The following is a 26,828-nucleotide window of genomic DNA, read 5'->3' on the forward strand; positions in this document are numbered from 1 at the left end:
CAGCGGCGAGCATGGCTGGGGGCGAGCTGAGCCTCCTGCGCTGGCTGCGGGAGAGCCGGCAGTCGCGGAAACTCATCCTCCTCATCGTCTTCATCGCCCTGCTCCTGGACAACATGCTGCTCACGGTAGTCGGTAGGTTGAACGCGTTTGGGTTGGTTGTTTTTTTGCTGGTGGTTTTTTTTTTTTTTTTCCCCTCTCGATTTATGGCAGAAATAATCTCCCGTGACAGCTGTACTCCCCGAACGCATGGTTAATAGTCTCAAACCCAACATCTCCAAGCACCGATTTCTTTTTTTTTTAATATTCTAGGTATTGCAAATGCACTTGCCATACACACCAACGTCTCGCTTTTATTTCTATGTTAACTGCAGTGCAATGAATAAAACAAAAGTCTTCATAATTCTTTTTTTTTTTTCTCCTAAACGCCACTAGTACTTCACGGAACGACAGATAATAGTATTTTTAGCTCATCTTTGGTTTTTCTCCTGTGGTCACACAACTGAAACAAGAGGCTAGATAACATTAGAGATGCCTGCTTCCTTGCGATAGTTCCTCTTTCCCCTACATTGGTCTTAAAATGATAGGTTAGTAAGAAAACTATCTAACTGGTCTTTAAGAAAAGCGCTTCTGTGAGTTGGTTTAATGAATTAATCCAAGTTTTGATGGAAGTCAAAGATGCAACTTGTACTGGCTTCAGATGCGTAGTGTCACAACTCAAACCACTTGAAAATTTTTCACTGGTAGTTTTAGAAGTCCTCATATTCAAATGTTTATATTTGTCTGAATTTTAAGGAAATGGTTCAGAGAAACTAGTTGCTCATGGATGAACGCAGGCACACGCACGAATGCACATGCTTCTCTCAGAAGCTAATCAGGCTGTGCAGAGTCAGCCCTCGGATGATGCTGCAGCCTCAGCTCCTGAATCACTCCTGAATTTCTTGGGGAACTTCAACTTGAAAGCTGATGCCTCAATGTAGATCTTAACTAAAACCATATATATTTTTAGCAAGTCAATTTTGGATATTTTTTTTTACATGACATTCATGTAATAACTTGCTAATAAAGTTATTAACATTCAGTTACTTATTCAGTAATAGGTATGCTGGAAGCTCTAGAAATTATTGTAGTTTGCAGACTTTTGGAAAGAGCCCACTCTTTCAATAAGAGATGCAAGACAAGAAGGGGTGATTCTGTCACTAGTGTTAAATGGAATGAACCTTACATCTGTCTTACAAATTCTGAAATGTGATTTCTGAGATACATATCAATGCAATGAAATTGCAGCTAAGATCCTAGAGCGTATAAAGCAGTTCCCTTCTGGATGATCTTTTGGATATAAATTTAAAAAGAAATAATGAGAGATGCAAACATGAACATGTTAGTTCTGATTACTTTATACAGGAGTGTTACAGTTTTTCCCTTTATAGGGCTGTTACTTATAAATATTTTGGGAGTTTATTTTAGAAATGTGTTTTATTACATTTTTTATATTTTGATTTAACAATAGTTTCAATGCCTTTCTTGTCTTTCATGTTTTCACAGTCTAATAAATGGATTTGTGCATTTGTGCAACAGACTCTTCAAACATGGGTTTTGATACTTCTTATATTTTGCTTTCTGAATGATGCCTGTGTAGAAAATGTTATAATTATGAAAACTGGCAAAAAATAAAGAGTAATGTAAAATAACTTTTTGTTTTAAACTGTACTTCTGAGTTATGGGTGTGCTTTTTCCCATCAGCAAACTTCTGTTTCAGTTCTGTGTTTCTGCTGTTCAAAATCCTTACTCTTGTGCTCTGCAGGAAAGCCTTGTATTCCTTAATGGCAAAGCAAACAAGAAAATTTGGTGATTCCATTTACAAAAAACCTGACAGTAAGATGCCGATATATTCTATTTGTTTTTCCAGTGCCAATAATTCCCAGTTACCTTTACAGCATCAAACATGAGAAAAATGCCACAGAAATCCAGACTGCTAAGCCTAACATAGACTCAACAGCGATGAACAATTTTCAGAGCATCTTCTCCTACTATGACAACTCAACGACGGTTACTGGAAACGAATCTGATAAGACACAGCCCAGAGAGTTGCATCATACTCAGACAGAACAAATGATAGTAAATGTGACTCCTTCCCCAACTGACTGCCCTAAGGAAGATAAGGACCTGCTGAATGAAAATGTTCAAGTCGGTCTCTTGTTTGCTTCAAAAGCAACAGTGCAGCTAATCACTAACCCCTTCATAGGGCCGCTGACAAACAGGTACGTTATTTCTGCTGTGTTACCCAGTTAGGATTTTATATTGATGTTTTCATCCAGACTTATTATTTCAAACAAAGTATTTTAAATTCCACTGTGGCCCTGGCTTATTGGCCCTCTCACTTTATCTGGAGGAATATTTTAGTGAAATACGCTTGGTGAACGCTTCTAGACACCTACACCCTTTCCAAAATAAATTGATAAGCTGCACATGAGCCATCTGATATATTCAGCGTCATACACTTTTCCTCCAGCTCCTGAGACCTCAGAATTTTATAGAAAATGTTGCTGAAATGGTGTTGAAACATCTTCAATACAGCTATGTGGGCCAAAGACACTGCAACACAGTGCAGGAGGCCGAGTGCGTGATGGCAATCACAGGGGCAGGTTTGCAAGCTCAGATGCTCAACAAGTGGGGAGAGAATAATTAAGCACCTCACCCCAGCTTCTTGTGCCACAAATTCTTCTCTTACACAGCAGAAACGAAAGCCTTAGTGACAAAGTGGCCCTAAATTAGATTTAAGGATTACTGGTTTTCTTTCATGCGTTGTTTGTATCTTGGTACCAGTATCTGCCTTTCTTCTGAGAAATGTTTAGTGGGAACTATCAGTTAATGCATTTATCAATTAACTGTAGAAATCATTGGCAAAAAAAAAAACAACCCTAAAGTTAACATTTCCTAATAATAATGTATACGATCAGTTAAAAAGCAGTGTGAAAATTGTGATTATTATAAATGAAACAGAAAATATCTGAATTATCATTACAAAGACTCTTCCTTACCACTGATAAGCTCTTTAGTGAAAGTTGTTATTGCCATTATTACTTTTGCAAAATATCACAGCTTAAGGAGAGTGGGTTGCTTAGTTCAAGATTAGTGTGCACAGTTTGTTAAGATGCCCAGTAAATTTATTTTTCAAGTAGGTAGCACACTGTGTTCACGGTTTTTATTTTTCAGTCAAATACAATTCAAGAGTGGTTTAGATTTTTAATCGAGTCTGGAGTTACTGGCTTTCAGCAGGCACTGGCTTTGAGTGCTTGAGTTTGTACAGGGTGCAACAGGATGTTCTATTCATGTGAGTCTGTTCCAATAATTATTTTAGGTTTTCTGAAAAATTTGTAGGCTGTTTTCCCCTTTTTCTGTAACTACTGGAGCTGTAGATTTTTAAAAATATGTTTCAGATTTGTTTTCATTCAAGAAGTAAGTCTTGCCAAAAATACTGCTTATTTAAAGCCCATCTCTTTCCACGGAGAGCCAGACAAAACACACACCTGGCTTAGTGAACTGGTTTGCAGTTCATGGAATACCACGATTTACCCTTGGTCTAACAAAGTCCTAGCAAAGGAAATGCTAAGTGATGACTTTGCCATAGGATGTCAACAACCCAGGTCCCACCATGGCACGGTTTCAGGGCCACAAGATGTGGTGGCTCAGATGCATATCGTATTTTTCCTTGTAGGGAAATTGGTAAGAAATGATACAAATAGCACAGCACTTGGTACAGGGCACTTTATGAGGAGGATGCTCTGGTGAGGTGAGATTAGAGGCTCTGCCTAATCCTTTCCAGTGAAGAGAGTGGACGAAAGGTTGCTATGCCTTCTATAACGAGCTGATTTGCTCTGGTTTTTTTTCCAAACTCTTACGAAGTTCTCTGAATGAGGCGGTGAGCCCAGCTGTGCTAGCTCACTAGTGACAATCACTGTCTCTCTTGCCATTTCTCTTTCTCCCTTTATTTATCAGTCTGAAAAAATAGGTAGTTTTAACGTTGTCCTTATCCATATTGGCCTCAAAATTATTTTAAAAGTGAACAGATATTTTCATCATTTTTACACCAGCCTGACTATAGCTTTGAACTTCTTTGCATGAGAGTGGCTAGGACCATGACATCCTCATGACCAAGATACATGGAAAGAATGAGGCAGAGAAATAAATAGCACTTGGAACTACTTAGTTACAGTTCCATTCTTATGGAAGCTTTCCTTTCAGGTTTTGGCAGGGAATGGGCATGACCAGTTCTGCAGGTTGAACAAAGCCCCTGTGCTACAGCACAGAGCAGAGAGGTGGAGAGTGCATGGACCACACTCCCTGTCCCTGCTGACCCTGCACATTCTCCCTTACCTTCACACAAGTTCAGCGATTCATTACCTTGAGGAAAATGCTGTTCTTGCCATACATCCTCCCCAGTCTTCGCTAGCAGTGAAGAAGATAGCCAGACTGCCAGCCAGGACAGACTTACCAAGGGTGCTCACAGCAGTACCAGTGCAGCTGTGTAACAACCAGGTTAAAATCAGTGGATTTGCAGCACTGTAATGGATGGATAATTTGGCTCTAATCATCCACAGCTGCTAACCTGGTCAGCGTAACCTTTATTTTGTGGTTACACAGGACCCATCACTTAGGTGCCTTATTGTAGGGTAACCTTGTTAATGGGTATAATCCACTTCCAAACAGGCCTGCAATCTGGGGCCAACGCGGGACTGAAATGGAGCAATTTAGGTGTTCTCCATCAGCAGCAACCTTCCCTCTCCCTCCTTCATCTAATGACTCCAGCTTTTTCAGAGGTCAGAAATACTTGTAGGAAGCACTTTTAGCTGCAGGTAGTCTTGGTGAAACATGCTGGGCTCTTGCTTCAGATTCTCTTGGAGGGTTTTGAAAGGAGTGCCCAAGAAAATTGTATACTTGAGCATGGCAACAAGAAAAAGAGAAGAGAGGCTGTAATATTCTTCTGTATTGCACACATGCAGAGGAACAAAATGTAGAGATAACTGTGATGGAGTATGGCATGTCATGGCCGAGAAGTAGAAAAAGCGTGTTCACGGCGATAACATGAATGGCCCAGGACCGAGGGACAGAATCACTGAATAGTTGGCTGTTACAGATAGTGTCTTTATTTTTTTTGTGATTTTTTTTTTATCTCATATAGTGTAATTGTTCAACAAAAATTCCCAGTCTGTGAACTCTAATATCTGTTGGACCAACCAGGGAATGCAGCTGCAGATTAGTCATTTGTGGTGACACTACTGCCAACTAATTAGTGCTGCTATTTCAGGAGGAGGCAGGGTTTGCTGAGAGGCAGGGTTTGCTGAGATTATGCAGGAAAGGATAATCTGCATATCTAACTCAGTGTCAGCTGGATGTGGGTAGGAGTGTCCCCTGAGCAAAAGCAACCACGACTTCCAGAGGTTCAGCGGTCTCATGCAGGCGCAGCACATCAGAACCGTGCATTTCCAAATTGTGGGTGAAATTTTTAACTTTTCAGAGGATGATAATGACTTCTTTGATTCAGCACAAATGCATGTCCTGTGCTGACTTGTATACCTTTGCATCATCTTGTATGATGGGTCACTGGCAATGCAGACTTTGGCTGAAATGACCAACTGTGCCCACACAGAGTTTCTGTGTGGAGGAAAAGGTGATAGACCTTGCTATGTGTGATAAAGCATCGTAGTCTGCTAGGCAGCAGAGTAGGACTGAGTTCTGCTCCAGTTCTGCCCTCATCACCCTCTGCTATGCATCACTTCACACCTTGCTATGACCCTGTTCGCCCAAGATAAAGGAAGAATGATATCTGTGAGTGCAAAAATTAAGAACAACGCTTGCACAGTATTTAATTGAGCATTGAAAGTGACTTCCAAAATACTTGTTTTCTTAGAGCCTTCAACCACCAGAAACTTCCCAAGCGTAGGAAGCCTATCAGCAGAACTGACATTTGCTTTAGCTTGGTAGAGTATCATTTAGAACAAGTTCAATAGCCCTTCGCTTTGTTTAGCTTATTCATGTTTATGAAGATCTCACAGCTCGTGTCTCTGATCTAGTGATGGAAAGGTGAATGTTGGGGCCAATTTGGATGGCGTTTGCCTTCGTGCAAATAACTGGATTTTAATTCAGTGTACTTGTAGCTGAAGCAAATTACTGTCTCATGGCCCCTGTGCTGAGTCTAAGAATTGCGTGATTTCTGCGCTGAAATCAGACGTCTCTCCCACAGTGTCCATCCCAGACACCTCTGGGATAGCCTTGACAGACACAACCCCACTTCACTTTGTAATGGAAGAAGTCATAAGGACATTCAAGTTTTGCTTTCATACCACAGAGAAAGATGATCACCAACAGCAGTAGCCATACCTGCAAGGTTTTTTTAATCCATACTTCTGTCTGTGCTTTCTTTAATCGAGAAATTCAAAATCAAAGCAATTATGGTCACACTCACTGTGCCCTGTTCTACCTGAGCCCACTGGGAAGGGAAGTGCCCACTTCAGCTCTGAGGCAGGCAGGAAGTTGGTAACAGGTAATTTTTAATTTCCTTATGTACATAGAAACATCGGTGGAGATCAGCATCCCATTGTGTAATACCTGCTCTACACACAGCAAGAGAACAGACAGGTGTAGAAAAATAATTCACTTTAAATAAATCAGACAAAGAAAGGGAGTAATATTCTCTTACAGGCCAAGTATCAAGGTGCTGAGAGATTAAAATGGTTGTCGTAAGGCCACAGAGGAAGTCTGTGATGCTGGCAGGGATTTAATTTTCTTTGGAGCTTTGGTCTCTGCTGGATGTTTGTAACACCCACTTACAATTTTCAACTAGAGGAATCTGGGCACTCTGTTTTTGTCATATTTTAAAGTAGTGACGATATTTAAGGGAAAATTGTTCTTCATTAGAGATTTTTCTGGCATGTAGAAATGTTCATGCTAGATTTCTTTCATTCACAAAACTCAAACAAATGTTACAGTGAGACAGATAATGAACATTGAGCCCTGTACTTCAGTGTTTTGTGTTATCCAATGTCCTTAATTGTATAAAAAATATACTAACAAAAAAAACCCAAAGCTCAGAATAATTATTTTGGTTTACCTATGTCATGACTGCTATTATTGAAAATTAAAAGCACCATTATAGGCTCTTCCATTATTTGATTGACCTACTTCAGCGAATACCACCAATATAAGTGCCCAATACTGTCAAATCATTGGAAGCTGAAGTCAATCAGTACTCCTCTGAAAATCATCATCCATTGTTGAAGAATTTGGCCATTAAATAGTGTCTTTGCAAATACATTTAAGATGCACAGTCCTACAAAAAATGGGGCCGTGGATAAAGTGTGCTGAATAGAATACACAGACTGCCTTCAGAGCTACCTGGGTTGTGCTTTTGATTCTAGGGTAGATTTTTAATGGCATGAAAAATAGTATATTGTGGTTTTTTTTTTTTTGTTGAAATTTCAGTTTTAGCTGCTCAAAAAAAAAATGTATTGCTTCGAGACAGAAAATTCTTTATTTCCTGGAAACTTGGAAATACTTTCAGCAACCAGGCATTTCTACAGGCTGTTTAGAGCCCTGATGAAGAAGCAGGCTGATGAAGAAAGCTTTGATTAGCTCTATTTTTATTCCTAAACCCAGGGAAAGCAAAAGTATTATTCTCAGGCTCTTTGGAACTCTTCCAATGCTCCTGGCTGAGGCAAAACTCCCAGCAAAGCTGATGACAAATTTTTCCAGTAAAAAAGCCATTGGTTTGACTGTATCTCATTATAGTAATTGTCTCATGAGGGTGGAAACAGATGAGCCTTGAAACACTATTGCGATATTTCAAAGTTCAGCATGCTCAGACAAATCTTCCCCTCTCATATCCTTGGCAACCCCATGGAAGCCCAGAGGGGCTTTATTGGGAACAATTATGGTGGAACGAGAACAGGGCAATCAGATTCTAATGAGAGAAGGATTTCTTCCAGGGATTTCAGATACACAGTCTGCTGTGCCAGATGAAAAGGCATTTGTCACATGGACACATTTGATTGTGTGCTCCACAACAAATAGTTCAAAGCCTACCAAGGAACTACAGGTTGGGTTTTCATGGTGTGTGTGCTCATGTGAGTAAGTCTAACTTAAAACGTCAGTGAGACAATCCTGGAAATACGAATGTTCATTTTGTTTTCCAGAATAGGCTACCAGATTCCACTGTTTGCTGGCTTCTGCATCATGTTTGTGTCAACAATCAGTAAGTGTCTACATCTTATTTGGTCTGGCCCAGATGCAACTTTTAGATAAATGACCTATAATAATTGTCACTAGGAATTCTTCTTGTTGATTTAGAGGGGCTGATTTCCAAGGAAAATTTAAGGGTAGCTGCTCCATGTGGATGGTGGTGCTGATGAGATTTGACAAGTACACTCATATGAACATGCTCTACGGAATTCACCACCTTCCATCTCACCTTGGCTGGTCTCTTCCTTAGCTGAACCTTTCTGTCAGGTTCTTCTTATCCAAAGCGGTGCTCGGACATGTTTAAACTGACAGCCACGGGAGGGCTATCAGACCAGCCATGAGAGGGCTATTTTGCAGGGTTCTTAACAACTAGCTGTCGTAGGGGCTTACCAGAAAGATTGTCAGGCTGTGGTGGCTCACAAGTAGAATATGAGTCAACAATATCAAAGTGTTGCTAAACATCTCTGCGGGCTGTGCAAAGAAGAGCGTAGCCTGCAAGTCATCTGAGATCGTTTGTCTGCTCTAAGTGGCACTGATAAGGCCTCAGCTAGCGTTTTATGTTCAGTTTGGGCACGGCGCTTAAAGTAGTGGCCAAGATGGAAAGAGTACAGAGGAGAACATCAGGGATCATTAGAAGCCTGTGAAGAAGAATGAAAGAATCAGGTTTGCTTCAGAAGGCAGATGTATCAGTCTAAGACAAAAAAGAAGGGAACAAACAGTTTTTCTTGTCCACTGTACATAAAAGAAGGAATAACAAGTTTAAAACTGTGTTAAAGAAAATGTAGGTTATATATTAGGAAAATATTTCTAACACCAAGGGGGCTGAAGTGCCAGAGAAGACTACCTGATCTCAGAGTCTCTGACAATTCTGCATTTCAGGAACACTTTAGACAAATTTTGCTTGGGGTGGAGATAAGAGTAATAAGCCTTATTCATGACAAAGGGGAGTGCTGTTGATTTGCTTGCATAATTTTTTCCTTTCTTTTTCTTGATTTTTCTCTGTCCGCATGGGTTGGGATTTTTCTAAGACCTAGTGAACGGCCCGAGAGGCACAGTGTCACAGGGCGGGTGGGAGAACTGCATTTGGACCTTGGTGGTGGGTAATAGCTTCCCCTAGTCTGGCAAAATTCCTTAGGTGGCCAACAGATAGGAGCTGAAAAAAAGTCTTTAAAAACTCCCTGTTGATTTAATGACAGTGACCATGACACAGGCTCCACAAGCAAAGATGTGCTTGGATTTCTGAGACCCTCCTGCTTTCCCAGGTTGTGGATGGGGAATTTAGTTGGACTGATGAGCGCAGCATCCAGGGGCTCTGTCCCAAAAGGCAGAGCGGAGCCCAAGGTAAAATCTCCTGGGGAGAGAGAGAGGCACCTCCTGAGGTGCAGTTTCTCTACTGGTCTGCTGTTGGGAGGATGGGGAACCTGCTACAGCCCTTGAATGGGTGGAGCTGGCTTCCCTGCACCTTCTGCCAGCCATCCACGGCAGAGCTGGCAACACCACGTAAAACCTCTCTCTGCCCATTGACTTACTGGAAGAAGCATCAGTGCGTGCATGTGTGTTAAACCCTGCTTTTCCTGAGCACCTGGAGCTTCGGTCCAGGCAGCCTCAAACAAAGCAGGATGGAAAAAAAGGCCTTGCTACTCTGTCTGCGTACGGCTGAATCAGAGCAGGATGTAATCAAATCCTAAGTAATTAGTGAAAACTGTTTGTGCGCTTGCATTCTGCGTTACCAGGAGGCTCAGACACCTGAGAGCCATTCAACACTGCCACATCCAAATGCAATAAGAGAAAATAATGAGGTTAGCATTGAAAGTGGCACCAGTCACTGTAAACACTTGACTAAATTGTGTGAAGTTTTTGTGATACTTTCAAGAAATCTAACTTTTTAACTTAGTTAGAGTTAAACTAATTTTTAAAAATGTACTGTGTTTTTTTTCTGCAGTGTTTGCCTTCTCTGGAAGCTACACGTTGCTGTTTATTGCCAGGTCCCTTCAAGGAGTGGGTTCCTCTTGTTCTTCGGTGGCAGGTAAGAGAAGAGATGATGAAGTAAAATGCAGATTCTCTGATTCTGTCATTTTTATCATTTTCTGAATTGTATTTTGTCTGCAGTTTCAATAATTAATACAAAAATATTCAATTAAATAAATTTTACATTTTTTTTTCTGTCTCTTTCATATAAAGTAGCTCCAAAGCAAATGTCTTCTCAGATTTCCTTGGTATTTGGGTTGCAGTCAGGCAGAGCACTAAATGAACTGCACTCTCCATGGGATTTCTGCACCTGTGTCTTCAACAGTTTAAATTCCTTTTTTTTTTTGCCATTTTAAAGGTCATCGGGAACTTATGTTGGTACTTACTATAGTAGGGATAGCAGCTCTGTCTGATACTGAAATTTCTGTTATAAATGTTGTTTTCAAGGACTTACCATGCTGTCTGCCAGTTTGGACTCAGTTTCCCTGTACCAGATTTCCAATACAAATCTGTGATTTTTAAATGAATAGGTGAAATGCAGTGTTTCAGTCCAAATTATTGAACCATTTTCGACATTGAGACTGGAAAAAATATGTTTTGTTCATGTTAGAACATTTTGCAGTCTTTTCTTGGAAAAAATTCCTGTGATGGTAGCAGAAATATAAATTTGGCTTGGGAAGGGAGGTGAATACAGCATTTTGTCAAGAATGTGTCTTTTGGCTTCCTTGGGAAAATTCCCCTTTCCAAGCTGGACTGGCCTATAAACAGAGTTCACATATACGCCATAGAAATTGGCAGCTGGATTCCTCCCGGATTCCTTTTGCAGGGATTTTGCTCCAGCCCACATCTGGGCAGTGCTGCTTGGGGCAGCTGTGGAGACGCAACGCCCCAGGCTGAGTGTTCAAACTGGGAGCAAGAAGCATCTTATGTTTAAAACAGGTTCGAGGCTTCTCAAGAAGCACTAGTGAGACAGAGAGATTTAACCCTGGATGAGCAGTGGGAAGAGTGGGGATGCAGCTAAGGAAGCAGGCAGGGGCTGGGATGAGGAGCCGGGGGTGGGGAAGGCAAAGACAAGCAGGAGGGGTAGAGACAAGAACATCCCTCTTTTCTCCGTGTACTAGTTAAGGTTACAAGTCAAGTCTTCCAAAGAGAAGATGTGCCACCTTTAACTGGTCCCTGTGCAAGTGTGCACCTTGAGATTCGGCTCTTAGAGAAGTACGTGACTTTTTTTTTTCACAGGCAACCTACAAAATAGAGCAGAAAAGGCCAAGAGACTATCTAGTTCACTCCCTTCCTGAAGGCAGGATCAGCTCTGTATGTGTCGTTCCTCATGCATACTTGACAGGCATGTTCTCAGAAGCCTCCAGAAATGCCCTCAGCTTTGTGCTTAAGTACCTCTACTGTCATGAAGTTTTTTTTCTGATGTCTAGTCTAAAGCCTTCTTATAAACCCATTTCTGCTTCCCATACTTGAAAGAACATGAAGAATAGTTTATTTCCTTTATCTTTGTGGCTTTTTTTTTTTCATATTGCAGGACTATTATCACATGTCACATAAGTTTTCTCCTCCCTGGTTTCAAATTGAAAATCCTCTAGTTGTCCCTCACAGATGGTTTTTAAGCCTTTACTCACCCCATTGCCCTTCCCTGGATGGTCTCCAGTCACCCCCACCTTCCTTCCTGTGCTGCGCCAGAACCAGACCTAGCACTCTGAAGATGCTCTGGCCCCTTACAAAGGCCAATGGCTGTGAGAGTCGCTCCATGTATCTCACAGGCAAAGGAAGTTTTCTGTAGTATTCCTGCCAATCAGTCGTTTAACCCCCCACATTTGTGCATGTAATCATTCCCACCTAAGTGTAAACCTTGGTGTTATCTTCTTCGCATTGCCTTCTATTTTTTTCCAGAATATTTCTCCAAATCTTACAAATTCCTTGTGAAGCCTGATATCTTCTCTAACTTGCTCTTCAACTGTTCGTGCAAACAACTTGATGTCATCCACAATTTTCAATGTGTGTTAATCCACACAAGACCTCTGCTCTTTTGATGCACACGATGGATGGTATTCACCTAATGATCAATCATGCAATGTTTTGTTTTTCTGTGACCTTATTTACTGAGTCCTACTTAAACCTTGATTTGAAAGCAGAATTATTAATTTCTATGAGGACTCTCCTGGAGCATTTACGTCTACAGTGTCTGAGTGCTTCACAAAACCACAAATGAATCAGGCTTCGTGTTTCCTTTTGTGAAATGAAGGTTCATCATCAAAAGCAGAAGTGAGGCACGTGAAGATAAAGGTCAAAAGAATCCTTTAATTTTGGAGGCTGAACTTGAAATACTCATTTTCAAAGTAATCAGCTCTGCACAATACCTCATGCCCAGAGCAGAGCTAGCGCCGACCACACTTATGGCTGTGAGTGGTCACCAGACCACTGTGTCAAGCGCCCGGAGTATAAATAACAGAGAGAGAATACTTGGCAAAAGCTTTATTTCTGCTAGTTGAAAAGCATCATCAAAAAGCTCTGTGACAAAGACAGGGACAAAGAACTGGGCAAATCAGAGCATCATTAAATTACCTGAGTAATACTGCACAGTAGAACATGGTCTTAGAGACAGTTTACATTGCCAAACCTCCTTTTGCTTCAAAGTGAATTCTATGGGGGGCAATATAAATATTTACACACACACACACACACAGATGCCTGCTGCCATCTCTGTATAATGGTTAGTGGGACTGGCAAATTATGATCATAAGCTGTAGTACACAGATGCCTAATTTTGTGTTTGTGTCTTTTTAGGGATGGGTATGCTCGCCAGTGTATATACAGATGATGAAGAGAGAGGCAACGCAATGGGAATTGCACTAGGAGGCCTTGCTATGGGAGTATTAGGTCAGTGAGTTGGAGGCTCTGCTGGAAGAAGAAGCCACCCCCAGCCTTCCCAAAGAATGTATTTGTGATCTATGAAGGCAGGAGAAGAGTGTCATAGAGTGCAATGTTATCGTGCCATCTCCAGATATGACTTGTGGTGCATGTTAAGGACAGTTTTTCCCACAGCAGCACATTTCTTACGTGGATACATATGCCAGGCAATAACCTCTGAAATGTTTGGGTTTTTTTTACATGGAAGAGTCCTTTGGGGAGTGAGGAATATGGTTATTGTCATGACGAATGAGCTTTGTGGGGATTTTTAAATTGAGTGTTTTGGCCACTGAGTGCCAAGAGCAGGGTGCCCAAACCCTTGCAGAGGATGTTTGCTCGCAGTTGGAGATGTGGTTTCACCACCGTGTGTCCTTTCTTTCTCCCTGGCAGTGGGCCCACCTTTTGGGAGCATCATGTATGAGTTTGTGGGGAAGAGTTCTCCATTCCTGGTGCTGGCAGCGCTGGCTCTGTTAGACGGAGGTCAGTAAATGCCAAGAGTCGATATGGCCATGTAGCACATCCCTTCCCTCTTACTACCATCTAACCCCCTGCTTGAAGAAATCTTACAGGATTGATTTCTTTTTGCAGCTGTTCAATTATTTGTTCTGCAGCCATCCAGAGCACAAGCAGAAGTAAGTATTAAGGTAAAATACTCTAAGCAATGGATGACACTTTGCCTTTCCTAATCCCAAGCTTTTGTTTCACAGAGTCAGAAGGGGACACCGCTACTGACACTTTTGAGGGACCCGTATATCATTATTGCAGCAGGTACCAGATCCTTTTTTTTTTTTTCTTCTTTAAACCAGCCATTGGTGCTATACCTGGCATCCTGGAATGCCTCAGGCCGAGCTTGTTTAACAATATTGTCATCGCTGGTTTCATTTACATGAAGCTCAAACAGAAAAATAAAAAAATTCTGTTGGTAATACAGGATGAATATACCAGTAGAAAAGTAACAGGCAGAAAGTTTGAAGTGTAGGTGTCTTTCCAGCTTGCGGTCGCTTGCTAAGGCAATGAGATGTGGCCATGGAACTTTCTATGAGGCAAGTGAGTAGGGCCAAGGCTTTGGGAGGGAGAGATTGCCAGAACTTCGCAGGCTGGCATAGGGAATAACACTGAGCTTTGTTTCTGTTTGAAGAGGGAGTGAGTTTGGTCTCAAGAGAGTGGATTATATCTCAGGGAAGGTCTGGGTTGAATAGTGAATGGCGTTTGGCATTACATGTATTATTTGTCTAATAAGTTTTTCTATCTTGAGGGAAGTCTACCTTTTTGAGTTGCATTTTGTTGAATGTTTATTCTGCAGTCCGTAATTAAGCCTGGCCCTTTTTAATGTTGATAAAATATCTGCAAACAAATAATTATTTTTCACAGTTTTGTTTCATAGTCCTAACCTGCTTGCCCAACAAAGCAATTCTTCCAGGTGTTTTAGGGATGTACAGAGGGGTGGAAACATAAAGACCCTCTCTGTTCCGATCCCTCTTTCTCTCCCCAGCTGTTCTGGGTGCCCTGTCCTGCTCCCACCAGGAATCACCTCCCAGGATGTGAGAAGGTCCCTCGCATGGGTTACCAGCAGAGTTGGGTACAGCACCCAGGGTCTCTGCCTCCCAGGACAGAGATTGCCCAGTGCTTTGACAGTATGGATGACGCTGATGTTCTCTAACCTCAGCCTCTTCTCCTCCTGCTTTATTTCCCTTGCAGACCAAATTTGGTTTTGTCAGAACAGAATGCCAAATACCAAATATAAATTCAGCCTTGCATCTGGCCTATGAGGGCACATTGGTCCAAACGCGGCTTTCTTCATGCCTGAGGAATGCACTGTTTAAATGTAAATTGCTTCAGTTCTGAAGCTGTTGCCTATTTACAGTGAAAAGGGTCTGAAAGTTTCACTTGCTCTCCCTTACCCCAAAGAGTTCAGTATTTTCTTTGGTTTATTTTCTAAGATGGGAACTTCTGATCCTGATGCTGACAGGGGAGGGTGGGTAAGCCATTGGCTGGGACGGCAGTTAGATCCGTGCTCTGAGACCCTGGGGCGATCAGTCAAGGCATTATGCCACATTTCTCCCTGTCTAAGCCAGGATGATATGTCTTCTGCTTCACGAGGATGCTGTGAATGTAGATGTCCCACACTGTGTACAATGTTCAGATACAGTGATTAGAGAGGAGAAGGTTAAAGTCCCAGCAGGTCTGCACTGCTTAGGGAGATCAGAGGTTTCAAATGGCTTTTAGGGCAGTTAACCACCTCATTAAAAACTGACTGCATCTCTACCGCGCTGACTTGCTAACCACAAGTTAGCACAAGGGACATTTTAGGCGTGCTGCAGGTGGGCTAACAGTTTCAGTGTTTCTTGCAATCTTGATTTTAGGTACACTGATTTCATGGTATAAATTCAGATTCAATCTCCTGAGCGTGCGTCATACACTTGAGTTGTAATTGTTTGTATTCTTAAAGTACCAGCACTTTCTGACCAATTTGGCTTGTCCTTAGCACAGTACTACTCTTTAATGCAAGGTGTCTTGAACTCAAGCATGGAGTTCCTCTCTTCTTTCCGAAAGCACAACTTCTTCCCTTGATGAACCCACGTTGCCTGTGAGTCAATAACGTTGACTGTTAGAACAGCTGGGGAGGCTACTGCTCTCATTCACCCCCAGTACATCCCAGTCCCTAAGGCTGTTCCTGCTGCCCGGTCGCCTCTGGTGCCAGCAGTAGCTGTTGCAGGATGCGCTGCGGCCATTCCTGTTGAACATGCTCTCACCAGTCCAGGTGGGGAAGTCACAAAAATGCGTGCGTGGTAGGGACAGGACGAGGTGAAGGTGCTGACCTCTGCAGGAGAAAGGAAATGTGAGCAAATATAGACTCTGCCTCCTGTGTGGGTTGTGTCAGAGGTGATGCTTCAAAGTCAGTGCCATCAGTACTCACTGACCCAGGCAAAAGAAATGTCATTGACACATTTTGTCACTGCTGGTAGGAGCTCAGTGAATGAAGTCAATGGCGTTCTCACAGCCGGACCTCATTGATGGGGATTAAAGGAATGTTGGGTGCTCCTGGCTGGCAAAGTTGCGTGGACAGACAAGTTGGTTTAAATTATCAGATCCAAAAACCAGAGTTGAGATAGATATCATCATGAGCACATGGGTTCTTGAGAAGGTGTGTGACACCTTTTCAATGGGTACCTGCTGTTTCACAGAAAAATAGCCGTGATGTCTATGGCACTCTGCCAAAAGCTGAGTGGGTTCTCAGCTGCAGAGATGGGATCCAGCTGGTAGGCTGCGATTTTGCACCTTCTGGCCAGTGCAGGATGTTTAATGTAATTTAAAGCAGAAACAATGTAGGATTTATACCCTTGAGACATGGTCCTTTGAAGAGAGGTCAGCTCCATGCAAGATAGAGGAAAAAAAAAAAAAATCTTCTTTTGGGGAAGCTTTGTTAAGGTAGCATGCTCTGCGCTGGACTTAGCCCTGCGTTTGCAGAGTAGCAGCTCGGGCTCTCGCTTTTCTCTTGGGGTACATCCTAAAGATCTGCAGTACCTTTGTCACCGTATACCTGAATACTTGGGTAAGCCCTGTGATGCCTCCTGACCTACTGAGAAGTAGGTGCCACACGTGTGTGCCTGCACAGCTGTTCCTCATTCCTCCATGAAGTTTATTAAGAGTAGAATAAGAGCTTTGCTATTTCAAGCCATCCCTGTTAGAATGGCCCTCCTTCCTCTGGCTGCACTTTGTGTGGCTTGAAATGTTTTTTTTTCCAGCATCAAGGAAGCTGCTCGAGCGTGGCTGATTTTGGCTGGGACGAGAGCAGCCCCAGGGTGTTTAACTGGGGCTCCTCACAGATGCTACGCTAGCGGGAGCTTGCACCAGAGTGGAAAGGTTAGCTTTAGATCTAACCTTTCGTCTTTAGGGGGAAGCCGTGCTGAACTGTTGCTCCTTGCCCCGGGAAGGGAGTGAGCCAGCAAGTCTGCAAGTTCTTTTTGGGAATCGTGGATACACAGTCTAATATATTCTGACAGGTTTGAGCAGAGAATGACATCGGTGCTCATTTTGTTTTGAACTGTATGATGAGGAACTTGTTCCAGAAGAAATAATGTTTCTCTGACCTCAGACAAATTAAGCTTTTTTTTTTTTTAAAAAAAAAGTAAAATTGGTATGGTAAATGATTGCAAGAGTCTAGAATATTTTCCTAAATTTCAGAGATTTTCAATATTAGGAAGAAAAGTGGGAACACAAGTTTGAGGTTGTCACTTCTAGCAGTAACTTCCAAATTTCCTTGAAAGCCATTTTGAAGGGATTAGCAGAGGGGACACGTCCCGTTGCCCTGCATTAGGCTTTGACTGCCTCAGGGTCTTTTGAGTAAGTGGGAAAGACATCTCTGACCCAAAGAAATACCATGGGGTTTAATAATCCCTGCGTGAAAGCTGAAGTGCACCACTGAGGATAGACAAACCTGACACAAACCCACTGGAGTCTGGGTCCGCAGGCGGTGGCATAGGGCAGAGCTGAGCTGGCAGGCACGACTGAATCAGCACTTCCACCGCTCGTTATCCTTTGTGTCTGGGTGACTAAAGGTCCAGAAATTCAAAAGAGATTTGGAAACATTTGAAGTTCATAGGGCTGGGCAAGCTCAGCCAAACTCATGCTTGGCTGCTAGCTGTAAGGTCTCAACACAAAATTCCCTTTCATAGAGGGTGGATGTCTCTGTGGTTGTCTGTTGGTATTTTGGGATCAAGACCTCCAGATCTCATCGTAGTCATTCTCAGATGAGGGACGCTTAGGGTCGGAGCCCGTGCCTCTCACACAACAGGGCTCCGGTTTTGCCCCAGGAGATGAGATAAAGACCAAAGGACTGTAGTTTCAGCTAATCGTTTGTGCAACAGTCAGACCTCGTGAACTTTCGAAATGTCATCAAGCTCACTGCAAACTTCCACATTATGAAAACAGCTTAACCTTTACTGTAGGGTTTCTAGGAGAACAGAAATACATAGAAAGTTAGTTTTCAGTGATTTTACATTTGGTTCTATTTAACATTAATCAACTTCTGATGCATGACAGATAGGACTGTAAAAAGCACAATGCTTTATGTAAAAGCATCCATTCTTTGTGTGGCTTTTTGTTCATAGTCAAAAGAAATAACTACTGCTACTTTTTTTTTTCTCCCCCCTTCTTTCTTTAAGGATCAATCTGCTTTGCAAACATGGCTATTGCTATGCTTGAACCAGCTTTACCCATCTGGATGATGGAGACCATGTGTTCAAAAAAATGGCAGCTTGGTAAAGTACAGTACATTATTTGCATCTCTGTGTTTTGTCTAATGACTGTGTCAGTTCTGGTCCTGTTAATGATGGTCTCCTTATATGCCTCAGGGTAGTATCTTTAGGGCATGAGGAATGTTTTCCCTTGAATCTAACAGATTTTATGTCCTTTCGGGGGTTACTTAGCCATCCCATTCAACAGAAAGCAATGGGAGAGCTCCAGCTTGGACCACCTTATAGCCTGTAACAGGGACACAATCTTGGGAAATCAGTGTCCATAGGCGAACTGGGAATCTGTCCCATGTATCAAGTTAGATTGACGTTCAGCTAGCATCTGGCTAATATCCCTACTCTGTTAATGCAGGGGTCCCTACACCATAGAGAAAGGACAAACCTTCATTCTTGTTAATGCAGACTCAGGTCTAGGGTGGCCATAGCTAGCAGTTCTTAACCTGCTGCTCTGCTGCTGAACATGGTACTGACTATGGCTAGCCTGCCATACAGCAAAATAACACACAAATTGAGATATTTTAAACCTCAGGAAGAAAAATAAAGATTGCTTATCTACCTCCTGCACTAGAGTTTCATACTGCTGGAGCAATGGAAATGAGATTTACAAATCTCTTGGTTGAACAGAGGTTCCTGGAAGAAAAATATCAATTTTAAATTAAGACTAATTTTACCTCTTAATGATATAAGTAATTGACTTCATTATGCTTTGTCTGATTTGACAGCATTAATTAAAGTTTCTAAGCCTCTTAAATGATATCTTGAACTGCAGGGTTTTAAGCAAATGACTATCTTATGCAATTTGGAGATCCAGCTGTTTGAAGCATGATCTGAAGAAGGTATAAAAAAACCTTGATTTGATCAATTAATGTTACGGTGCATAAAGCCTATTTGGAAAATTACGGTTCTGCTTCAGTATACCACAGCTTACACACCAACCTGCAAGTCTTATTTAACAAGCCTTTGCAGGGTCTGCCATGTGTAACCGTTCGGTATAAGCAGATAGCTCCAAGCAGTACCAAAGCAACTGCGGTTACACAGGTGAAAATGCTTCCCCAGCACCACCATTGTAACTCACAAAGATTTCAATCACAGGATATTGCTGTGCTAAAAATTACCTCTCCATTCTTTTTCTTATGAATATCAGAGAGATAGGAAGAGAGGTGGATAGGCAGGAAATGAGAAAAGCTACGTTGCCTTGGTGAAAGATGAGGAGCATATACACTTAAAGGAAATTGTTTGATTGTGTACCATAATGTCAGGGCTGCTGTCTGCATCTGGATTACCTGATTTAACAGTGACAGCATGGAAGGCTTGTCATGGCATGCATTAATTTGTCAGACTTTCCCAGTTTTGTCAGGTTTCCCAGTTTTATTTTTCTTAAGAAGACACAAAATTTAACAAGAACAACAGAAAAAATATGGTGTGTTACTTCTTCCAAGACACATGAACCGCTCAACATCATGGCACAAGGTTCCAGCATTAGGCACAGCCACCCTGTTCCTCTCCCTCTCGGATATTTTTCATTCAGTGTCTTCTCCTCAAAGGCAGTCCCTGCTCTCACACGTGCCTGCTTCGTCCTTCCAGGTGCTCTCCAAGGCAGCCGATGGAATGGCACCCCGCACTCTCCGATAGCATTTCTTCCTTTGACATTTCCCCTCTGGCTGGGCCTTGCCCTGCCACTTACCTGTAGGGAGAGGATGAATCCTCAGCTACAGCTGTAACTGGCTTTTAAACCAGAGATACTTCTGGGCAGCCAGTATCTACTCCAGATACGGCCACTGCTGTGGAAACCTCAAGACTAGAAAAATTTGCTGGTCCTCACAGTATGTTTTTCTGAGTAGATGTGGGGGAAATGGGAGGGTCCAGGTACCCTCTTGTCAGGGTCAGAAAGGATTTACTAGAGTGGCCTCATCTGCAAGTCATTACAGATAAATAGCTTTTTAAATTTAAACCAATAACTGATTTTTTAAAAACTAACTTTTCGTGCAAATGTATTGGTTAATTAATTTCAAAATCATGTTTTTAAGGTTTTTTTCACCTTTACATATGATATATACTTGGCTTCAGTTGCTGCCTGACCAAGGACCATATCTTGGCATTACAAATGCGCCTGTAACGCGAGGCATCGCGGCATGCACGGGCGTGGAGGGACACCATGACTTGCAAAGCCACAGCAGCAGTCCTGCTGACCCATCCTCCCGGGAGGGACTCGCCCACCCCAACCATTCGGATTGCTGCATGTGCCGAGCAGATGCTCCGTAAGCCATGCAACCGCAAAAGAGTCGCTTTCTTTGACCTATCCCAAAGCTTATTTGAGTTAGACAGAAACTTTTGGCTCTTTGTTGTTCCATCCCCTCTCCCATACCAGTTCTTGTAGCTGATACTGAAAAAAAAACCAAACCCTTTTCAAAGGCATCACATCGCTCCTGCATTTCATAGATGATGTCCTTAGATTTCATGAGAAGGCCACAACAAACCGGATATTGGATTCCTTGGGGTACACGCAAAGACTCTATTAGATGTGTTCAAATCAAAATTGCAGTGTCTGGAATTTATTAGTTTCTTCTAACACTTCACTAAAATCCTTGCTGATAAAACATCTCATTCATATTTTTCAGGCGTTGCTTTTATTCCGGCTAGTATCTCTTATCTCATTGGGACGAATCTTTTTGGGATACTTGCGCACAAAATGGGAAGGTATGCTTAATTTAAAAATACTAATAACTTTCCAGTGTGTTCATGTACCATTTCCAGTGTTTCCCAGGACAGTTTACTGGTGATGAAAAATATTAAAGCTTGTTCTATAGTAGCAAAATTACTTTTTAGAACATGTTGCTACTTTGGTTGTGTAACTCAGCGTTTCAGATATGACTTGGAAACATCCAAGATCAGCTCTGACATCTCAGTATCACTGACCTCTGAGTGGTGTTTCTTCTCTGATAGGTGGCTTTGTGCTTTACTCGGAATGCTGATTGTGGGAATAAGTATTTTATGCGTAAGTAGAAGATCATGTTATCTTTCAAACCATCTGAGTGCTCATGTGTTCACCTTCAAATATGATTTGAATTCGCCAGGAGATTTTGCTGAAGTTTCTGCTTTATGATACGTTATTAAAAATGTGTAGCTAATAGGTTCCAGATCAGAGTTTTGAGTATTTTCAAATTTCAGTGCTTCAATTATTTTAAGGAAGAATGGCTCTGGAAGGAGGAGGATGATCATTTTTTGAGCTGTCACTCAACAGTTTACTCTTGCTCATAATAGTAAGTGTCTCAGTGGTTTAATGGCACAGTTGTCTGAAACGGTAACCAAGAACAAAGATGAAACTCCGACTCTCACTGTGAGTGCTGTAACTACTTGGAGAATTTGGCTTGGAAAAACAAAACTAATCTCATTAGCATGTGCAGTGTGACATAATTAACTGCCTGAAATTTCCTTTATAGGTACCATTTGCTAAAAACATTTATGGGCTCATAGCACCAAATTTTGGAGTTGGATTTGCCATTGGTAAGAAAAACGATAATAATTTCTTGCAGTCTGTTGTTTATGTAAAAATGAAAGTTACATGGAAAATGAGTTTTGTTGCCATTCTGATCTGACAGTAGTGAAGCATGAGCTGTGGCCCAAACAGGTGGGTAGAGCAAGAAGGATTACAGGATGGTGCTCAGGCAGTTTGAACCAGGCTGCTGGATTCTGAAGTCTGTCCAGAATTTTTCATCGACCTGAACAGATCCTTCAGACTGTCCACGAACTCATACCTTGTTTTCAGAATTAAAGCCCAAAAGCCAGAGTCTTCCCTGTTGTTTAAAATAATTTAAAGAGACATTTTCAAAGGAAAAAAAAGCCAAACCAGTCTTAAATGTTTGTTCGTCAAATAGGAATTCCCAAGCCCATGTGCCTGTACTCTTTTTCAAGTATGTGTGGACTTTGCTTATGCTGGACCACGCACCCAGGCTGGAGTAGGGACCATGGGTTGGGGTTTAGTGCTTGGCTGGTCAGGAAATGTTCTGGGGCGCCTTCACACACAAGGGATGTGTAGTTAGGAAGGAAGTCACAGGCACAACTACAAATCCCCAGTATCTCAGCAGTTTTGTCAACTCTCTCATGCAGTTTCTTGCTGGGAATGAAAGTGTGGCTCAAAAGACATGTTAAAACCACCGTAATAATTTTGATTGATGGGAAGCTAATGCAATTTTGTAGGCCTAGAGTAAATGCAAGTTCATACAAAATAACTTTCTGCTCAATGAAAGCTACTTTGCAGCTAATGTGAGGTAAGAGCTTTTGCACGAACAGTTGCTGGGAAGCTTTTGAGATGCCTTAAGCTCACATGCCTCTTGTCCTCTGGCAAGTACACATCCGTGCGTGGCCATGCATGACCTCAGACACTGTAAAGACCATACAAAGCACAGATAACATGGTTATTGAAGAATAAGATAATACAAGTTTCTAAGGATTTAAACTTATTTAAAAATAAGCATCCTTTCCGTTGCTTTCACATCCTGATTTAGCACATAGTTGGCTAAGATAAAGAAAAAAAAACACAAACAAACAAAAAACCAGCAGCATTTTCCTGAAATACTTTTCCCTCCCTCATGACCAGGAATGGTGGACTCCTCCATGATGCCAATTATGGGCTACCTCGTAGATCTGCGCCATGTGTCGGTCTACGGCAGCGTGTACGCGATAGCTGATGTTGCCTTTTGCATGGGCTTTGCCATAGGTAAGTCCAGCTTTTTCCTGCCGTGCTCGGCTTCATTAGCTGTACGAGGCTTGAAAACGTCAGGCACTGAACACAAATAGGGTATCCCTAGGAAAGAGGCCTTGGAACATTTAAAACTAACACCACAGCTGTGCTCCTAATAGTCTGTGAGGGGAATAATTCCCCAGTGGGCCCCTGCCTCCTGGAGTGCATGATAGATGCTCCAGGAGCATCTCTCATTTCTTTGATGAATGTGGAGTATGGAGCCAGAAAAGGTTTATGTTATAATTACAAACATGTCTTTACATTCCTCAGTCCAATTTGTAAAGTGGGAATTCTGGATATAAAATTCCTGTTGTTTAAAGTGACTGCTGCAAATTTTAAGTCTGAGCGGTATTCAGAAAAAGGTTTTTACTTATACAAGGTCCCTCTGCCGGTGGTGCCATTGCAAAGGCCATTGGATTTCCATGGCTCATGACAATTATAGGGATTGTGGATATCCTCTTCGCTCCCCTGTGCTTTTTCCTTCGAAGTCCACCTGCCAAAGAAGAGAAAATGGTAAGCATAATGTTTTTTTTCTTTTTTGTTTTTTTTTTCAGTAAAACAAAAGATAACTTACTTCTGCATCTGTGCCTCTAATTCCCCCAAACGGGACCAGCTCTCATGCATCATCTTTAGGATGAGCACATCCTCCCCACCCCCTTTTATATGTCCAAGATGCATAATGAAAAGCTTTTTATTAGTTACATGTTGCAAAATCACGAATTTGATTATCACAGAACAGGCTCCAGCAGACATTCATCTGCAACAGGGTGTGCTGTGCTGGACTCGGTATAAGAGGCCTTTTTGTTTTCCTTGAAGTGCCAGAAATGTATCGACCAAGTACTCAGTGTGTTTCGTTCCTTTGTGTGCCTCAACCTGCTTTCTTCACGGTCTTCCCAGCACATTTTGCACCGTATTTCTTCCTCTTCCTTGTTCCTCCGTACAGATCATCTGCCCTTACAAATTAATGGATTCTCTGATCCTATCCATACCACAGGGCTTACCCTGCCTCTTTCTTTTCTAATATAACTCAATTTTCTAGAGCAGTAGTGCTCCCCAGCCACCATATGGTGCATAAGAAGAATGATGTTTGGCTAAATCAGCCATCGTGCCCAGTCCCCTGCGACTGCAGTGGGTATCTAGGGATGTCTCATAGCAGGCAAATGTGTTTTCTCACACCTCTAAAATTAGGGGCTGAGAGACCGAAGTCAAAAGTGACTGCAATTACCAGTCTTTAACAGACTTGTTTCCCCATTAGCATTCACATTTGCTCTCTGAGTCCAAGTCTACTTTCTGCAAGACCTGCAGTGAGGAGTTCCCTTGCTTATTCCATGAGTTCTGCCCCAGGACACCCACGGAACGTTTCACTCCTTCACTCCTATTGCTCACTGTTTGCTTAGCCTGTCACCCCCAAAAAATTGTTCCCCCACTCTGCTGTGCTAATAGATTTATCCTAGACCAGGGTCAAAACCCCACTTACTGCAGGGGAGGATCCATCGTTTGCTCCCCAGGCTTCCTCTGCTCAGCAAGAAGATGGGAAGCTCCCGAAGGAATTACAAGGCAGTGCAGTCAGTAGGCAGAACAATTTCTGTTGTGATTCCAGGGCTGGGAAAATCCTGGAAAACAAGCACCAGTCTTTGCTGCAACATCTGTCACCATCTGCACATGTAGAGCCCACTCCCCCCCCCGCCCTGTGCTCCATCCTTGCTCATGCTGAAGGTTGACTTGGGCTCAAAATGTAGTTGGAAGTTGTTTATTTGGGGGAAAAGCAAATGTAATTTTGCACAGCCAAGGTCTTACTATGCAGCGCTACATCTCTGCAAGGTAAGGGCAGAACCCGCTGCGTGTGCTGCTCATGCTTTGTAAGGGCCTTAGCAGAATGGGGGGTGAAAAAATTAATCTTGCTGAAACAATGGTGTACGTGAGGCCAGAGACCTTTTGTTCTACACATATTTGGACTACAGAATCCCAGAGATTCCAGTTAATCCCTTGTCATGACCTTTGCAGACAGCACTTTTTTTTTTTTTTTTTTTACATTGACTAAGGCTGAGGAACAGAAAGAAAAAAAAAAAAAAAAAGATGCTGTTGTTTGCTAGAAATATCAGGTTTATTGTGTGCTTCCCTGGTCACTGACAGGGTTCCACGTGTGACACGGTAACCCCTGAAGGGACAGGATCTCTCCTCCCAGCTTAAACACCTTCCCCTGTCTGCCCACCCCCCAACATAACTTTACATGCAAGGTGACTCCTGTTCCCAAAAGTGCTTGTGACAATGACCTGCTGTGCCATTTCTTTTGTGTTTGAAGAGTCAAAAAGAGAGTCCCTACTTTGTGCTTTACAGAAAGGAGTTGGAAAACAAAAGCTGGGAAGGGAGATTCAGCTTGAGGCAGCAGGACTCCTCTTGCTCATTCATCCAGCTTTTAACAGATGGAGATTAAATACAGGAGAGGTAAATCACTGTAACTGTAGAGAGGTAAATCACTGTAACTGTAAATCTACAACTGTAGATGTATTTTTAATTTAATACGTGGGCTGAAATACTGGCTCCAGGAAGGTAATAGAAATTTACTGGTGATGTCTTTAGGGCTGAGATCCCACCTCACACAGACCTACAGACTCGATTTACTCTAACTGAAATCATTTTGGGTTCTCCTTTGGCAGAGGAGAGGCGAAGCCCTGAATGGTGGATGAGGCCGGATGGCTGTGTGGCGGAGTCAACCACAGACCTCAGCCAGATGCTAATATTCACACTCTGGTTTCTTTCAGGCAATACTCATGGATCACAACTGTCCTGTGAAAACCAAAATGTACACTCAGAACAACATCCAGTCCTACCCCATAGGTGATGAAGAAGAATATGAAAGCGATGAATAACAGGAAAAGCCACATAACATATTTTGGTGTACAAAATGCAGTGTTTCATGTGAAACATCTCATCCAGAAATAGGTTTTAGTTGTACTGCACATTTAATAGTGAAATGGTCAAAAAAACCAAAGGTATATTATGCATTACCCGTGGTTCTAACCGCCTTATATGGGGGGGAAAGCTTTTATAGAGCATTTGTATAGTGTTAATCTTTATTTTGTGTATTTAATTTTGTTGAATATCACACTATATTTTTTATTAAATGTGTAGTATAACTCTGTATAAACATGTGAATTTTAACTATTTGTTTTTTGAGGTCAACTCATTGACATACAATATTGCATATTTTGTTTGGAGTCATGAGTTACTATCCAGAGCTTGAGTCTTTCTTACGTAATTGAAAGAAGAAGAAAAAAAAAAAAAACAAAGCTCAAAGAAAACCTATCCAACCTGCATCCTTCTAAACTGTGCCCTTGCAAGTCCATCTACCGGAGCTGAAAGCTGGAAATCAGAATGTGGACATCACGCTGAGTTTGTTGATCAACTTCAGCTCATGTATTATTTTAAATGGATGAGCGTATAGCTAGTAGTTGGTACTATTTAATGAAGTTTTAATTAGCTAACCGGTCGTGCAATACAAAGCCCCCAACCAAGCACCCAACACCAGATGAACAAGCAGGTATGAATGTGCACTGCTCCTTTCCCTTAAAGGGAATAAGAACAGCATGAAGATACTTTTTGTATTTCTATCTTTTGAATCTTTTAACATATCTCCACTTCATTTTAGATGCAGCGTAAGTGACTGGATAAGAAAAGCTGCAGTATCACAGTATTGAGTCTTAACATGA

At 42.0% G+C, this 26,828-nt stretch overlaps 1 protein-coding gene across 1 annotated transcript; it reads left to right on the forward strand.

Moving 5' to 3' along the window:
• On the forward strand, positions 1–26,087 carry SLC18A2 (solute carrier family 18 member A2). Its single transcript, XM_086752049.1, has 15 exons — positions 1–132; positions 1,907–2,258; positions 8,190–8,248; positions 10,178–10,261; positions 13,000–13,092; positions 13,513–13,602; positions 13,711–13,754; positions 13,830–13,890; positions 18,288–18,383; positions 20,996–21,074; positions 21,321–21,372; positions 21,818–21,881; positions 22,975–23,094; positions 23,498–23,631; positions 25,881–26,087. The coding sequence occupies exons 1-15, from the start codon at positions 12–14 to the stop codon at positions 25,986–25,988; spliced, it is 1,557 nt and encodes a 518-aa protein (XP_086608175.1). The 5' UTR covers positions 1–11; the 3' UTR covers positions 25,989–26,087.
• The last annotated feature ends 741 nt before the right edge of the window (positions 26,088–26,828 follow it).

This window comes from Chlamydotis macqueenii, chromosome 7, assembly GCF_036417535.1.
Source record: "Chlamydotis macqueenii isolate bChlMac1 chromosome 7, bChlMac1.mat, whole genome shotgun sequence".
NCBI lineage: Eukaryota > Metazoa > Chordata > Aves > Otidiformes > Otididae > Chlamydotis > Chlamydotis macqueenii.

What these genes read in the sequence shown, in the direction of transcription:
- SLC18A2 (XM_086752049.1), top strand. Translation starts at nt 12, where the DNA reads ATGGCTGGGGGCGAGCTGAGCCTCCTGCGCTGGCTGCGGGAGAGCCGG. An exon ending in CATCCAGAGCACAAGCAGAA is followed by an intron (nt 13,755 to 13,829) that starts GTAAGTATTAAG and finishes TTTGTTTCACAG; the next exon opens with AGTCAGAAGGGGACACCGCT. An exon ending in GTATATCATTATTGCAGCAG is followed by an intron (nt 13,891 to 18,287) that starts GTACCAGATCCT and finishes TCTTTCTTTAAG; the next exon opens with GATCAATCTGCTTTGCAAAC.